This window comes from Pagrus major, chromosome 20, assembly GCF_040436345.1.
Source record: "Pagrus major chromosome 20, Pma_NU_1.0".
Classification (NCBI taxonomy): domain Eukaryota; kingdom Metazoa; phylum Chordata; class Actinopteri; order Spariformes; family Sparidae; genus Pagrus; species Pagrus major.
Window position 1 is genome coordinate 27129142 of NC_133234.1, and position 17420 is coordinate 27146561.

At 48.2% G+C, this 17420-nt stretch overlaps 1 protein-coding gene across 4 annotated transcripts in view; it reads right to left on the reverse strand.

Moving 5' to 3' along the window:
- Positions 1 to 7545: 7545 nt before the first annotated feature.
- The window catches only part of ankfn1a (ankyrin repeat and fibronectin type III domain containing 1a), a 75924-nt gene continuing 66049 nt past the window's right edge, over positions 7546 to 17420 (reverse strand). For all 4 annotated transcript variants that reach the window (XM_073489070.1, XM_073489069.1, XM_073489067.1 and 1 more), the window contains 4 exons: positions 10635 to 10857; positions 10357 to 10549; positions 9166 to 9981; positions 7546 to 8383 (listed from right to left, as the gene is read on the reverse strand). In XM_073489070.1, coding sequence (XP_073345171.1) covers positions 9180 to 9981; positions 10357 to 10549; positions 10635 to 10857 — 1218 coding nt within the window. In that variant the 3' untranslated portion in view covers positions 7546 to 8383; positions 9166 to 9179. The remainder of the gene's footprint in view (positions 8384 to 9165; positions 9982 to 10356; positions 10550 to 10634; positions 10858 to 17420) is intronic.

Below are 17420 nucleotides of genomic sequence, written 5' to 3' on the forward strand. Positions count from 1 at the left end.
CTCCTCCCTCCTCCTCCTCCTCCATCACCTCCTCCTCCCTCCACCTCCTCCCTCCTCATCACCTCCACCTCCTCCTCCTCCTCCTCATCACTTCCTCCTCCCTCCACCTTCCCCCTCCCCCTCCTAATCACCTCCACCTCCTCCATCACTTCCTCCTCCCTCCTCCTCCTCCATCACCTCCTTCTCCTCCTCCATTACTTCCTCCTCCCTCCTCCTCCTCCTCCTCCTCCATTACTTCCTCCTCCCTCCTCCTCCTCCTCCATTACTTCCTCCTCCCTCCTCCTCCTCCTCCATCACCTCCTTCTCCCCCCTCCCCCTCCTCATCACCTCCACCTCCTCCTCCTCATCACCTCCACCTCCTCCTCCTCCATCACTTCCTCCTCCCTCCTCCTCCTCCATCACCTCCTTCTCCCTCCTCCTCCCCCCTCCCCCTCCACCTCCTCCCTCCTCATCACCTCCACCTCCTCCTCCTCCATCACTTCCTCCTCCCTCCTCCTCCTCCTCCATCACCTCCTCCTCCCTCCACCTCCTCCCTCCTCATCACCTCCACCTCCTCCTCCTCCTCCTCATCACTTCCTCCTCCCTCCTCCTCCATCACCTCCTTCTCCCTCCTCCTCCCTCCACCTTCCCCCTCCTCCTCCTCATCACCTCCACCTCCTCCTCCTCCTCCTCCATCACTTCCTCCTCCCTCCTCCTCCTCCTCCATCACCTCCTTCTCCCTCCTCCTCCCTCCACCTTCCCCCTCCCCCTCCTCATCACCTCCACCTCCTCCATCACTTCCTCCTCCCTCCTCCTCCTCCTCCTCCATCACCTCCTTCTCCCTCATCCTCCCCCCTCCCCCCTCCCCCTCCACCTCCTCCCTCATCACCTCCACCTCCTCCTCCTCCATCACTTCCTCCTCCCTCCTCCACCTCCTCCATCACTTCCTCCTCCCTCCTCCTCCCTCCACCTCCCCCTCCTCGTCCTCCACCTCCTCCTCCTCCATCACCTCCTCCTCCTCCTTCCCCTCCTCCCCCACCTCCTCCTCCTCCTCCTCCTCCTCCTCCTCCATCACCTCCTTCTCCCTCCTCCCTCCTCCTCCATCACCTCCCCCCTCCACCTCCTCCTCCTCCATCACTTCCTCCTCCCTCCTCCTCCTCCTCCATCACCTCCTCCTCCCTCCTCCTCCCTCCACCTCCCCCTCCTCCTCCTCCACCTCCTCCTCCTCCATCACCTCCTCCTCCTCCTTCCCCTCCTCCCCCACCTCCTCCTCCTCCTCCTCCTCCTCCTCCTCCATCACCTCCTTCTCCCTCCTCCCTCCTCCTCCATCACCTCCCCCCTCCACCTCCTCCTCCTTCATCACCTCCTCCCCCCCTCCCCCCCCCCCGTTGAAAGGGATTGTGGGTAATGTTCTGGCCTGCTGATGTGACGGTGTGTGACGGGTCGTGTCTCTGTGGACAGGAAGTGGCGGTTCTGATAATACTTCCGGTCTCTTTGTGAGCCGGTTCTCCTTCAGTACCTCGGGGCCGGAGTCGGACCCGCGGGACACGCCGGGTCACGCTGGGATGGATTCAGAGGCGTTCAGGTTCCAGGAAAAGTCAGCGCTGAGCCCGAGGGGCCAGACGGCCTCTGTGGGTCAGTTAGTTTCCATAGAGATCTGTGAAGCTACGAGTCCAAGATGGCCGACATGATCTCAGCTGACTCAGCAGCATGTAGCGGTGCTAGCACACTGAGGCTAAAGCTAACGCCTGCTAGCCGCTGGACGTCCTCTCCTGCAGACGAGCTGATGGAGACGTTTGCTGCTGCACATGGACCGAATGGACCGAATGGGCCGAGCGGACTTCTGTCTCAGTGTCTTTGGGCCTCGGGGCGTCAGCTGACTGTGTTTACAGTTTGTCCTCAGAGTTCAGGATCTTCTTGGCGGCTCGTTCAAGCTGTGGAGATAAAGACTGAACTTATCTTCCAACCTGTTCAGTCCTACAGAATAAAACCCGCCGGGCTCGGTTACGTCACGTTCACTTATCATCAAACGGAGACGGCCGTGTGTTCTCCCGCGTCTCCGCTGCAGACACACTCGTCCACATGGTCTGAATCACATTTTCCTTTGATTATCCGGAGCGCGGCGGTGATACGGCCCAGCGCAGTGGATCAGTGGCGGGACCCGTCCAGCTCTGTGTGTGTGTGTGTGTGTGTGTGTGAGTGTGTGTGTGTGTGTCAGTAAGTGTTCCCTCTGATGTTAGCGTACGACGTTAGCTTAATCTGAGCAGTGGATCAAAGGGCCTCCCAGGCTGCTGCTGCGTGACCCGGCGACATTACAACTGTTTGTTGTTTATGTGAAAGCTTTGATGGTGAGACAACCGGGGCAATTTGGACGGTCCATTTGGGTGAGAAGGCTTCAAGGTGGCAGAGACGGGTCAACCACACACACACACACACACACACACACACACACACACACACACACACACACACACACACACACACACACACAGCCTCCTCCGTTCTCTGCAGATGAATTATCATTTCAAAGCAGCCAGAGGAATATATTACATATTACATATTATATATTATATATTAGTACAGATGTTTAACCAGATGTGTTTCCTGCTCACGATGAACCAAAACATTCAGAATTTATTTCATCCTTTAAAAAATGTCCTCAGTTGTAATCCAGTAAATCCACATTAACTGTTCAATAAAGATTTGTGTGTAGATATTCATGTCTTTAACCAGAGGGTTTATTCTTCACATATTTTGTGTGATTGTACAGAAGAGCAGAGACGTTCAGATACTGGTGTAAAAGTACTGACTCAGCTTCTTTACTCCAGTAAAAGTAATCGAGTACAGGCTCTGACATGTACTCAGAGTATCAGAGTAAAAAGTCTCCCTCTGAAGGACATTTGTGGTCAAAGCTACTGAAGCTCACGTCATATTAATATAATTCAAAGACTATTAAAGTTAAAGGTAGAGTCAGTAGGATTTGTCCCAGCTGCTCCTGAACGCACCACAAAGATGGTTGATAGTTGAGTCTCATTCCCAGGACGTCAAACAGCCACATGTTGGGTTGGTAAAGCGTCCGAGCAGCAACAAAGAGAGAAAACAAGAAACTCTCTGCAGATACGAGACACTAACACGCCTTTTCTCCCCATTCAGCCTCCCTCTCTGTCTGTTCACGTCTTTTACGTCTTTGTCTCGTCTCGCTGCGTCTGCCGTGCGTGATGTGCTCTGATAGGTCGACATCAGTCTCGTGATGTTGGGAAATAACAATAATCCATAATTCACCTCAGATGCATCAAACTAAAGTAACGAGGCTGTTTGAAGCTGTGAGGAGGAGAAAGTTCAGATGTTTGTGTTCAGATGTAGAGAGGGAAAGTCTCAGAGACACTCAGGTACAGGACAGATACCTGAAACATGGACTGAAGGACAGTAACTAAGTACTCATACTTAGTTACATTTGGTTGTGATACTGAGGTCAGGTGTGGTGTAGAAACATGAAGCCTTCCTCTCCTGTCGGCGTGTTGACAGTCTCAGTGAATGGATGGTTCTCACTGACTGACTCAGATCCACGAGGCCCGGCGAGCAGCGATCCTGTGGTTTGGACCGACGCTCACAAATGCTTCAGACGATCCAGCAGGAAAACTCGGTGCCAGCAGTGGTGTGAGATTCCAGCTGGTTCACACCTCCCACCGGGCCAGAGAGAGGGCGGCTGACAGGAAGTGACACCGGAGACCAAGGAGACATCACTGACCCCTCTGGAGGACATTTACTCAAGTCAGGCTCAGCCATCATCTCCTCCTGATGATATAAAGTCAGGCTCAGCCATCATCTCCTCCTGATGATATAAAGTCAGGCTCAGCCATCATCTCCTCCTGATGATATAAAGTCAGGCTCAGCCATCATCTCCTCCTGATGATATAAAGTCAGGCTCAGCCATCATCTCCTCCTGATGATATAAAGTCAGGCTCAGCCATCATCTCCTCCTGATGATATAAAGTCAGGCTCAGCCATCATCTCCTCCTGATGATATAAAGTCAGGCTCAGCCATCATCTCCTCCTGATGATATAAAGTCAGGCTCAGCCATCATCTCCTGATGATATAAAGTCAGGCTCAGCCATCATCTCCTCCTGATGATATAAAGTCAGGCTCAGTCATCATCTCCTCCTGATGATATAAAGTCAGGCTCAGCCATCATCTCCTGATGATATAAAGTCAGGCTCAGTCATCTCCTCCTGATGATATAAAGTCAGGCTCAGCCATCATCTCCTCCTGATGATATAAAGTCAGGCTCAGTCATCATCTCCTCCTGATGATATAAAGTCAGGCTCAGCCATCATCTCCTCCTGATGATATAAAGTCAGGCTCAGTCATCTCCTCCTGATGATATAAAGTCAGGCTCAGTCATCATCTCCTCCTGATGATATAAAGTCAGGCTCAGCCATCATCATCTCCTGATGATATAAAGTCAGGCTCAGCCATCATCTCCTCCTGATGATATAAAGTCAGGCTCAGTCATCATCTCCTCCTGATGATATAAAGTCAGGCTCAGCCATCATCTCCTCCTGATGATATAAAGTCAGGCTCAGTCATCATCTCCTCCTGATGATATAAAGTCAGGCTCAGCCATCATCTCCTCCTGATGATATAAAGTCAGGCTCAGCCATCATCTCCTCCTGATGATATAAAGTCAGGCTCAGTCATCATCTCCTCCTGATGATATAAAGTCAGGCTCAGCCATCATCTCCTCCTGATGATATAAAGTCAGGCTCAGCCATCATCTCCTCCTGATGATATAAAGTCAGGCTCAGTCATCATCTCCTCCTGATGATATAAAGTCAGGCTCAGCCATCATCTCCTCCTGATGATATAAAGTCAGGCTCAGTCATGACCGCATGTCGAGGGCGTAGATACCATCAGTTTACTGATGAGTCATCAAGTGTTCATTGGTCAAATTAATTGCTAAATATTTTGAAAATCAATTAAATGTTTTTGAGTCATTTTTGAAGAGAAGCTGTTAAATGTGAAGACTTTCTGGTTTCTCTCCTCTGTGACGAAACAAAAACATTTTACAGAACAAACAACTCGTCGGTTAACGAGACAGTAACGACCTGTTCACCATCACGTTGTCCGACCAGCATCCTGACGAGCGTCAGTGTCAGGTGAGAAGGAGAAACGCTCGCTGACAGATTTTAATAGATTTGTGTTAAAAAAAGAGAGAAAAGTGTTTTGATGCATCAGAAAGTCTGAAACCTTCTGTTTAAACTGGTGAAACGTGCGAGCAGAAACCAGAGGAAACCAGCTTCATATTAATATTCTGCCGCTCGCTGTGTAAGTGCCTCGTCGTCTCTGAGTCAGTTGTCATCGCTGCGTCCTCGTCCATATCTGAGGCATTCTGGGTATGTGAGTCAAGCTGAGCCAATCAGAGGTCAAGTAACCCTGCTGTCAGATTGTAATGTCAGCTGTGAGCCCGAGCAGAGGCGCTGAGAGACGGCCCGCGGGCCACTGACGGGTCCACACGGTACTTTATAATGATGTCCTGTCATCAGGAGGAGGAGCAGGAGGAGGAGGAGAAGAAGGAGGAGGATGAGGAGGAGGAGGAGAAGGAGGAGGAGAAGGAGAAGGAGGAGGAGGATGAGGAGGAGGAGGAGAAGAAGGAGGAAGAGGAGGAGGAGGAGGAGAAGGAGGAAGAGGAGGAGGAGGAGGAGAAGGAGGAAGAGGAGGAGGAGGAAGAAGAGAAAGAGGAAGAGAAGGAGGAGGAGGAGGAGAAGAAGGAGGAGGGGGAGGAGGAGGAGGAGAAGAAGGAGGAGGAAGTACCTCAAAATTGTACTTAATGACAACACGCGTCACTGTGGACAGCAGGTCCTCAGTGTGGATCACTTCAGGGGAAAGAAATAAAAATATTTATTTGAATTACAGTTAATAGAAGTGATGTAATGATTTAACACACACACACACACACTCACACACACACACACACACACACACACTCACACACACATTAACGACACACACAGGTTTGAGTGCACAACATCCACAGGAGACAAAGTTTATTTCAGTTGGTAAAGTACATCCACGGTGTGACTGATCGTCCTTCAGCTGCAAATAAATAAAGTCAGAGTGGAACTGATCGGGTCCAAATGTACAGAGAAGGTCGTCACTGTTTCTATGGTAACAACATGAAGGAGGACGATGAAGACGGACGGACGGACAACATGTGTAGAGTCCGTCCAACAGGAAACATCCCTTCAGTAACCTTTCACAATAAAAGCCTTCTTCAAATAAACAGACACTCTGGAGCTGCTGAGGACGGACTTTAAAGTTCTGTTCAGACCTGCCGTCAACATCCAATCACAGGTGGACGGCTCCGAACACAAGCGTGTGCACCAGTAACCACAACGTCACCAGACTCCCTTCACAAATGTAGTGATTTTAAGAGTTGTTGAGGAGAAACTGAACAAACTTTGTGAGACAGCTTCTTGTAAATTCAGCATTAAATGTTCTACATGAAGTTCTGTCCCAGGGATCACACAGAGAGCTGAACACTGACTGGACCGTGCAGGACATGTTGATACCGGGTGTGAACAGGATGTGAGACTCGATCTGAACTCACCTCATGATGAAAGTGTTGAATCTGAACTGACTGAAGGTCTGTTACAGTGAAAACTCTTTATTACGTCTTTATTTTCACGTCTGCTCACAAAACGCTGCTCGACACGTTAACGTGTGATGATGTGAGAACAGCATCAGCACAACCGATTAAAGTCTTTAATAAACTGTAACACTGTGTAGTTCACAGTTTTACATTTTAATCACTCAATTAAAGGAACAGATGAGACGTTCGGATGGATCACTCTCATGTCTGTGTGTTCAGTACAGAGGTTAGCTTAGCTTAGCATAAAGACCGGAAGCTTTATGTCATCTTTACATTTTATTAGTGTACAGATTACATACACAAGATGTGACATGCTAATTAGAAGTGTTAGCGGCTGGCTACCTGCTCCATCTGCCTTCACTATTCATGCTAAGCTAGGCTAATCACCTCCTGCCTTTAGCTTCAAACTTAAAGGAACAGTCAACGCTAAAATCAGAGGAAGCTCCGAGATCCCAAATTGATTTGAGAAGACGTTATTTACACCCTTCACTGTTGCTGCTAAGCTAAAAGTGTTAGCGTGCACCTCTGGACAGCAGCTGAGCTCTGTGGAGCCGTTTTGGGTTTTTTTGGTTGTTGAGTAAAATACTTGAATTTGACTTTTTGTGTGAACTTGATTGAATAAGTGAATAATTTTGATATAAACCTTTTTAATTCTCGTCTAAAAAGTAAGTAAACGTATTTCTGTCCAACTTTAACGTCACATAAAGAGGCGACTGCAGTACAGATGTTTAGTAGTGTGGGTATAGTTACTGCGTGTCAGGTTGTACTGCAGCATCTGTGCTACACATTCAAACAACAAGCCTGTTAATTAATACTTCTCGTCTTCATCGTCAACACTTCCAGAGGACAGTAAACGACCTTCTTACAGTCAGTAATGATAGAAGCTGCCACAGTTAATGCCCAGTTGCATCAAATATATTTAATTAGCTTTTATTCCATAATTGCTATGTGCAAACATTAAAAACACACTTTTAAAATACCGTGCATACATGTTTAAAGAAACTGCAGACAGCTGACTGACAGGAGTCCACAGAGAGAACAGGTTTTGGTGCTCATAAGAAAAATAAACCCAGAACATGAAACACAGGAGCAGCCTGGAGGAACCACCGGAGGTGAAGCCGAACAGAAAGTCAACACAACAGCACGACACAAACACCGTGTGAGTCCGACTCCCCCGACCTGAAGCCCCCTGACGTCTTCATGCTGAACCAGCAGGAGGCACAAACCGGACCAAGACTTCATGCCAACAAAATACAGCTAAAATAGTACATCTGTGATCCGACACTATAAAAATACTTCTGAGGCAGCTCACGTGTTTCTCAGGAATCATATTTAAATATATATCATCTTTTCTTTAAACTGACCACAGGTTGATTCGACCACGCTGAGACCCGACAGGAGCAGCTCAGAAACACATCGGTCAGAGGAGACCACACCAAACTGTACATTCACTTCAAGCTCCAGGAGAATCTACGCTCTGAAGACGGCCGCCAGGAGAAGAACCGGTCCAACGGTTCGATTGGAGAGTTTGAGAAAGTCGAGCTGAAGACGAAACGATCAAACCGACTGTTTTTGGTCAAAGTGTGCAAAGTTCCTGTGGGGAGCTCCGTTTGTTGTTGTTGCATTGATTTTTCTCTTTGTAACAGTCGATGCCATGGGTCTGAGGCTTGGCGGAGTTGAACCAGCAACTTTAGTTTAGTTTACAATCTGTGGAGGTCTGAGGGCTGCTCGTCAACACGCCCGGCCAATCAGCACTGTGGTAGAGAGACACAGAGAGAGAGAGAGAGAGATGAACAGACAGCTGATGTTTGACTCTTCACCTCCGATCACTTCCACGTTATGTGAAGCTGAACTCAGTCGTTCTTCTTCTGCTCTGAAGCTTTGAGACGTTTCACGATTTTCATTCTGAATCCAAAAATCAATCAAATTAAGCTTCAGATCATCAAAAAGCAGGAGAAGCGATTCTTCCTGTATTTTTTGGCTCCACAGCAGGAAAGTTAAAACAGTTAGCTTAGCGTTAGCCTGCAGCGTCACTTACAGATTGTGATGGCTGTTACTCGGTGGCTGGTTTGATCGCAGGATTATTCATTTTTACCAGCGGACAAAACAATCCTGACTCATAAAAGCTTTCAACCATAACACCGTGTCAGCCTCATCCTCAGCTTGATCTCACTGTTTCCACAGTTTTAAACTCGAGCGACTTGTTTAAACTCGCTCGAGGTGAAAGTGCGACATGGAACTGTGGATTAACGAAGCTGATCTGAGCGTCACCGGGTCCTGTTACTACACAAAGGTGGCAGCTAACTGGAGGCGAAGTATCAAAGTATAAAAGGTGTTTTCTGTTACAGGAGGAGACTTTCTGAGAACATACATTACATGAAGTAACAGATCGATGTTCAGCGTTCGGTCAGAACACGTGTGACGCGTATACGTCCAAAGCTGTTGCCATCGAGCTCAGAGGTCATGTTGAAACGAACGAGCGGTCTGTTGTAAATGGACTGTGACTGTTAAACGCTGGAACGTGACCTGCACCCACCTGCTGCTGTGGCTCTACAGCGTGCTGCTCAGGATCTCTGACACCTGGGCGTTGGTTTGGTCGTCTGAGTCTACTTCCTGTGTGGAGGCTCCCTCTGGCTCCTCCCCCTCGCCTCCTGACTCCACTTGTGCCACGACCACCGACACGCCTGCAGCCTTCACCTCCTCCGCCGTGTCTCCGCCCTGCTCCTGCTCCTGCTCCTCCTCCTCCTCCTCCTGGCCCCTCCCCTCCTGCCTACAGGGCTCCACAAAGATCCGGCGGACGTGGGGCCGCGGCTCCCGCTGACGGCCCTTGCGGCTCTCCAGGACGCAGGAGGCGTGGCTCACGTAGGTGGAGGGCAGGTCCCCGGGCGAAGGCAGGTCGAGGTCGGGCTGCTTGGTGTAGACGCCCTCAGATAAAGATCCGCTGTGACTCTCGCTGCTGTGGCCCCTGAGCCAGCGCTGGGGCCCGCTGAAGTACTGGCCCCGGTGGCTCCTGGAGAGAAGTTTGCGTTTGGCGGGAGGGTTGGCGAGGGCCCTGAGGGGAGCCACGCCCTCGTGGTGGCTCCTGGAGAGGGAGAGGCCCTCCAGAGTCCTGGTGGTGTCGGACAGCGCCGGGGACAGGGGGAGGGACAGGGGCAGGTCTTTGGAGAACCTCGGGGACAGGGGCATGGACGGAGAGGTGGGGAAGGTCCTGCAGAGGGAGGGTGAGAGGGGGAAGTCTTTGGATGGAGAGGGGGAGTGGGGGAGGAGGGGTGAGGAGAGAGGAGCATCTTTAGATTTAGGATCCTTCGCCACCGGGGAGAGGGGGAGGTCTTTGGGCGGGCAGATGCTGTACCTGAGGGACGGGAAGACACGGATCAGTTAGACACATTTAAACTGTGTTGTTCCTTTAGTTCTTCACTGAAACACAGATAATATAAATGTCTGTTACTTGGTCAGATGGAGACACAAATTCAAATGGAAGTCTAAAACATCTTTTTAATAAAAAAATAATTAAAATAAAACTTCCTGAGGCTCTGTCTGAGTTCACAGCAAAAAAACACTCAATTTTGAGGTAAAGTCTGGACTTTAAATGAGCCGGACTGAAGCTCCAGCTTCTCCTGAATCAAGTCATGTGTGACACTTAAAGACGAACACAGGAGCTTCTTTGAGGACTAATGTGAGCTCAGACAGACGGGACAATAAGAAGACGTTACTGAGCAAACGTCACCTGAGCTCGTGCATCTGGAGCACGTCTGGGGCGCTGCCGCCCAGTGAGTGCACGGCCTGCTGGGCAAGATCCTGGGGTGGAGAATAGAGCAGGTCCAGCTCGCGGGGGCTCAGGGCGTCGCTGGAGTCGTAGTCACTGTCTGTCGGAAGGAAAACCTCCGAGGACCCGTCTTCATCTGAACCGAGCAGAGAGTCTGTCAGACAGAAAGCGTCAGTGTTCGGTGTGTTTCTGAGGAGAATATTTAAATCTAAAGCTCTCTGTGATGTGTGATGACTCACCGCTGATGGCTTTCCGTCTGCGGAGCTCAGGTGAGGGGGACGGTGTGGGCAGGTAGTCCATGGTGGAGGAGGTGGAGTCAGTTTTCTGCTGGCCGGAGTCGCTGTCTGGAGCGTTGGCGTCCACCAGGCAGTTGATGGGGACGCCGCCGCGAGGCTGCTTGTAGCGAGCGTACTGCAGCGCGTCTGTGATCCAGCGGAGATCTCGACGCATCTCGTCCAGCTGCTGCAGGACGACAGACACAGAGACACCCTGAGCGTGAGGCCGGATCCAAAATCCTCCTGTTATTGATTCAGTCTGATGAATCCCCAAATAACTGTCTGTTTCTACGCAGATGATTTGTTGTTTTGTTTTCTGCTTCTCACAACATCATGACATGAATCAGACAAAGACATCTGAAGACATCAGGTCAGCAGATACGAAGATAATGTGTCTCTGTTTGTACTTAAATTACAAAGGTGCTCGTTTAAAAAACAAAATGGTGTCATTCTCAGTGTTTATCTGAAGAGCAACACTATGTTAGTTTTATTAGTTCTCACTGTTCAATCTTATTTTATTTGATTCTAATTCATTTTCAGGTTTTAAACTTATTTAAAGGCACAGTACATCATTTGTGCCACTTTTTTATTTGTATAGCAACAAAAACAAAATTCATCTCATGACACTTTTGAATCAGAGCAGGTCGAGACCACTCTGTAATTAATCTAATCTCTCAATCGAAACCAAACCAAAGACAAAACAAAAATCTATCACAATGTTCACAGATGAGGTTGTGTTTTAAAGTTTGTTCTTCCTCCCTCGCTCTCTGACTCTCTCCTGAAGTTACAGCGACAGACAACCAGATGAAACACAACGTTACCTCGAGGAAACTTTCTGTTTGAACATGGTTGGAAACATTCGACTCGACAACATGTAGAACAAGAGCAGAAATGCTCCAGATCACATCTTCAGTTAAAGTGCTGAACTGTTGTTTGTTTTTCTAAGTGGAGCTGTTGTGAAAGTTGAGCCAGTTGATGTGATTCAACATGTGATCAGGATCCTCAGGACATCTTCCAGGGTTGACGTAGAACCTGGGAACGCTTCAGGATCCTCCAAGAAGAGCTGGAAAACACTGCTGTTGATCTGGACAACCTTCTTTAACCTGGTACCACAGTGACCCGGCCCGGATCAGAGACTGAGGGTGGATTTATTATTAGTAATGAAGGTTGATTCATCTGAACTCAGACCACATTTAAACGTGCAAGACGCACGCAGACGTTACATTTTGGACGCTTAAATGAGAGTAAAAGGTAAAGTGTGTGTGTGTGTGTGTGTTTTGAAGAGAACGAAGCATGACAAAACCTTAAGCAGCAATTAGCCGACTGTCTGACAGAAAGCAGGAGTGCCCCACAAACAAACACACACACACACACACACACACACGCACACACACACACACACACACACACACACACACACAGCAGGGAGACTGACAGCAGCGATGACTCGGCTGGAAAGAATGCCGAGGCTGCGACGCAGAGCGAGTCTGTCGGGGAAACTGAGGAGGAGACTCCTGCTCGTCCCACAGAGGGAGGCAGCCGCTCTGTTTACCAACACACGCACGCACGCACGCACGCGCGCGCACACACACACACACACACACACACACACACACAGCTTCATGTCCACCACAGTCAGTCAGTCCGTCAGTCAGTCAGTCAGTCAGTCAGTCAGTCCGTCAGTCCGTCAGTCCGTCCTCAGTCTATGCAGCAGATTATTAAACGCAGGAGGATGATGAAGCTGAAGTCTTGTGAACCTGCACGTGTCCAGAGTTGCATCGCTCAGCTGTTGATGTCTGAGTTTGACGCCGCAGCTCTTCTTCTTCTCCTCATCATTACTGTGTATGTTGCTGTTGTTGGTTTTAAGTGATGAAACGTCCAGTTAGTGTTGACCAGTGTTGATGGCTAACGTGCTACAGAAGTAGCATGTGACAGTGATATATTACTTAGAGCAGTAACAGAGTAATATAACGTGTATTTGAAGGATTAGTGGTAATAGTATTACAGGTACTACGTCCGGTGGCTGGTGCACATTAAAGCTGCTTCAGGTGTTTAAGCTTCTGTCAGAGTCTCCAGTTAAATGATTCGTCAGTTCATTTAACAGAAACCAGAAGAACCAAAGAACTTTTCATTCAGACTCACAGATATGATTTATTATATATTACGCAAAAGAGATGGAAATAAATGTCTCTCCTCCTTTAAAGTGGTCGTAAAGTCCTGATTTCTGTCGATTCCTCTGTTATCAGATTTTCCTTCAGTCCGTGAGGCTCCACAAGTCTTTTTTAATCAAATCAGTCCATGTTGTGAATATTGTCCTGTGACGTCCATCGCTCACTGTCTGTCCATCAGAACGTCTTCAGACAGGAGACATATGGTCTCTTCTTCCTGTTTGTTTTCTTCATGTTGCTGCTTCCAACATCAAAGTGTCTCCACCTGTCTCTGTTTAGCGTCCACCCCCGGAGGACGGCCCCCCGGAGGACAGCAGGCGCTCCCAGTGTGTAAGGCTGAGCCGTCTCCTGCAGTAAGTGAGGAGGACGTAACAACACAGTATAAACTCTGGAGTGGATCATGGATCGATGACATCAGGATCTTAACCTGACACTGATACTGGATCTTTCTGTCTGTGTCCAGTCGTGCCGGCTTATTCACGTCTAATCGCATCTTTGCTAAACTGTGTCGCCTCCAACATCCTGGTTAGAATCAGAGCTGCGGCGCTCAGCGCTTCATTGTTACTGTGACTTGATGTTTGACTGAAGTCTGTGAGAAACGTGTTCAGAAGCAGCTGTTAGGACACAGCTGGACAAAACTCAACACCAAATTAACCCGAGACAGACGAGCTCCACTGAGGGAATCACTTTAATGACATCAAACATGTGGACGCTGCGTCAAAACCAAACAGACAAACAGAGAATCTTCCTCTGAGTCAGACTGAGAAATGTTTCCAGCCGGGATCAGACTGCGAGCAGGTTTCATGGTGCTGCGTTCACAGGAAAATTCAGTGTGGTGTTTTAAATGTACTGCAGCCTCGATACGACGCCATGAACACGATAGAGGGAACTTTCCAGAGGAGAGACGCATCTGCAGCTGATCAGAGTCTGACAGGCAGCAGCTTCACAGCCTCACGATTTAAGACGGAGTGAGACACACAGACGGACTCACAGACGTTTCCAAGGACAAACTGCAGCTACAGCAGCTCTCCCTGCTCAGCGTCACTTCCCACAAACCTCAGTGTGAGTGTGTGTTTGGCTGGATGAGTCTCGTCAGTGTGAGTGTGTGTTTGGCTGGATGAGTCTCGTCAGTGTGAGTTTGTGCCATGGACACTGCATCAGTTCCCGTCAGCGATCGCTCGACGTGACGCCAGCGTGGAGACAAAGACATGAAGAGGACCCGGGACTGACTCGAGCTGTCGCTGCATCCGGCCTTCTTTAAACGGAGAGTTGTTAAAATGTCTGTCAGATGGAGATCAGGGAAATCTGATCTGATCAATGAAATGTGGTTCAGACATTCACGTTCCCCTCAGGACGAACTGTAATAACTCTGGTGACCTCTGACTTTAATCTAGTGCCATCATCAGGTCAACAGTTGACACACCGGGCCGTTGGTGAGCGTCTGTGGCTCCGGCTGTTCTGTCGTGCTTTTTTAGTGCAGTGTCTCCTGATTTCTCTCCTCCTCCTCTTCACCAGGGACACTGACACTTTACTATGATTAGCATCACTGTTTATCTGCAGTCTTCTGGTTTCTCTTGAATGATGAATAACGCCACCTGCTGGTGTGAACAGTGATTTCCTCTCACGCAGGTGCAGAACGTACAAGCTAGTCGGCCGTCAGCTGTAGTCTTCGCGGTGTGTTCAAGTGCAGCTTCTTGGCCGAGATAAAGGACAGTCAGGCCGGGCGTGTCTGAGTCCTCCGTGTGTTGAGAATACTTTAACATTTTCCAACATCTGGTGAAATGCAACACGGGAGAACACGGCGCACGCTGCGCTGTGGGAAAACAGTAGCTCTGCTGGTGATGCATCATTGTCGACGCGTCTCTTTGTGACTGTGCACACCGATAACAATATCTGTGAAAGATCGTTATCACCTTAACAATAACAACAGATTATCACCTGGATCACTTTCAGAGAGATTTGATGAACGACAGAAACACTGACAGCCAATCAGAATCCAGCTGAACTTGATTTTAGGGACAAAATAATGTATCAGGAGTGATTCTCATGTTGGTTTCTTCTCTTTTATGTCAGCTGACTGATGATACTATATACAGTAACATATATCAGGCTCCAAATTACACATTAAAAAACTTAATTTTACCTGAGACATACGGCCAGACGGCCTGTGGCGCTGATTGGGTCTGATTGGGTCTGATTGGGTCTGATTGGGTCTGATTGGGTCTCTGAAGTTTGTTCTGATGTCCTGTAACGATCACCAGGATCACTAATGTTGACTCAGCATGTTCCTGAGCTGCAGACAGCTGCAGCGTTGTGTTTTTATACCATCTGTATTTTTATCTGTTTGCTCCAGTGTGTGAAATAAATTACAGCAACCAGGACGTCCAGAACAAAGCTAAGTCCATCCTGACAACCAGACCACACAGTTAAAATCTTACACTGGATACCGGAGGAAGAAATCTTTCTGTAAACAAGTTTACAGAAGTTTCATTTGCAGACGGAAGAAAACACATCGAGAAAATGTCTGAAACAAGTAGACCAGGATGTGAAAATACAAAGTTTCCTTTAAGTTAATAGTTTTCATAAGGAAGAGGAAGAGTCGTACACATCCTGAGAGGAAGGAGCGTCTGTGAGGATCAACTCTCCACCAGGCGGGAACTGAAGCTGATGATAACACTGGCTCATATTTCTCTATCAACACTCGGCTCTTCTCTGTGTGTGGAGACGATTTCTCCAAATGACTTGTGATTTAATTTAAATGTGAAGCTCTCGTCAGTTTTAAATATTAAACTTGACTGATGTTCCTTTAACGACAGAGTTTAAGTGAGAGAGTTACATCACTCACAGACGTCTGTAATGTTTGAGGTGAATCAGAGGGTGATTTTCTGTTTTTTTGTCTCCATATTTTGTTTTAAAGTGAATTTTTCTTACTGAGACGTCTCCGTGTCCGTCGCCTGTTCGGCTCTTTGAGCTGCATGAAAGCAGCTACAGAACATAAAGTTTGACCGACTGACAAGATCATAAAACATTAATAAGTAGAAATCTAATTCATTTGACATAAAAACACAGTCATCAGCTCTTCACGATGAAACTGAAGCCGGTCAGAGCGGCTCCGTGTTTTCAGTTTGTAGCTGTGAAGAAGAAGCGAAGCCGCATGTGGAGGCTGCAGACGAGGCTTCGCTCCATCAACATGTGGTGAGTCTCAACAAACTGTCCAATTAGACGCATCACGTCATCCTCACACTAACCCACTTTCACTGCAGCACACACACACACACACACACACACACACACACACCCTGTCAGGACCTCCCAGATTAGACACACTGAGGCACTAGTGTGTGTGTGTGTGCTTCTATCTTTGTGAGGACCAAACATCTCTGAAAAGTAAAGATTTTCTTAAAAGTGACGACAGTTTTGTAAAGTCGGGAGGTGAAAGTGAAAAGTGAGGATGTTTTTTTTGACGACTGTTTCATGAAGTAAAGACGTTTTTTTAAGTGAGAACGTTTAAAAATCAAAGTTGAAACGTACATTTTGTAAAGCGAGGATCTTATTTTGAAAACTGTGGACGACTTTGACAGACATTTACAAGTCAATGTTAAACGAGTGTAGTTGTCCTGAGGAGTGGGGACACTTGTGAAAGTGACGTCCAGCAGAGTGAGGACATGTTTGTCAAGTGGAGACCTCGAGACTGAGGACGCTCTGAGAAAACAGATGTTTGAACGAAGTCACGACTTTCTGGAGTGAAGCTGTTTTTAGAGAAGTTTTAGACCTTCAGACATTTTTGCACAATAGAAAACTCTGACACGGTTTTCTGGACCGAGGACGTCGTGTCTTCTGCTTCTTCTTCTAAGAGCTGTTTGAGAGTGAAGACGTCCGTCTGCTGAACGAGCGTCCTCACAAGTATAGAAGTCTGAGCTGACAGACGTCTGGACACTCTGCCCTTCACACACACACGCACGCACACACACACACACACACACACACACACACACACACACACACACACACACACACACGCACACACACACACACCTCCACGTGCTCTGATTGGTATTATTTTTTCCCCTGACATTCTCTCTCTCTGAGCAATTTGTGGTCGGGGGGCCACTTTTTTCCGAGCTTTAAAATCGCAGACAGAGAGCTAGACAGATGGTTACACACACACACACACACACACACACACACACACACACACACACACACACACACACACGCTGATCGGAGGACCCTTGTGGTTTTGTGGTGGGTCTCCATTAGCGGCGGCGGCGAGCTCCTCACAGAGACCAGTTTACTCTCATACTTGTGACGGCGAGCAGCAGAAAAACAAGATGTTTAACAGCTGATCCTCGCTGCAGTTGCACTTTACTGCATCAATAAACGTCTCCGACTCGTTTGTTGTCACACCGCCTTGAGCTTTTTATTGCTATTTTTCTGGATATGAAATAAAATCATATTGAAACTGAGATGAGTTCAAATCTTCAAACTGATCCCAGAGCAGTGACTCACAGCTGTTCATTTGTTTGTGCCGTCACACAAATTCTGTTTAAGGAACTTAAACACAAATATCTAATAATACTAC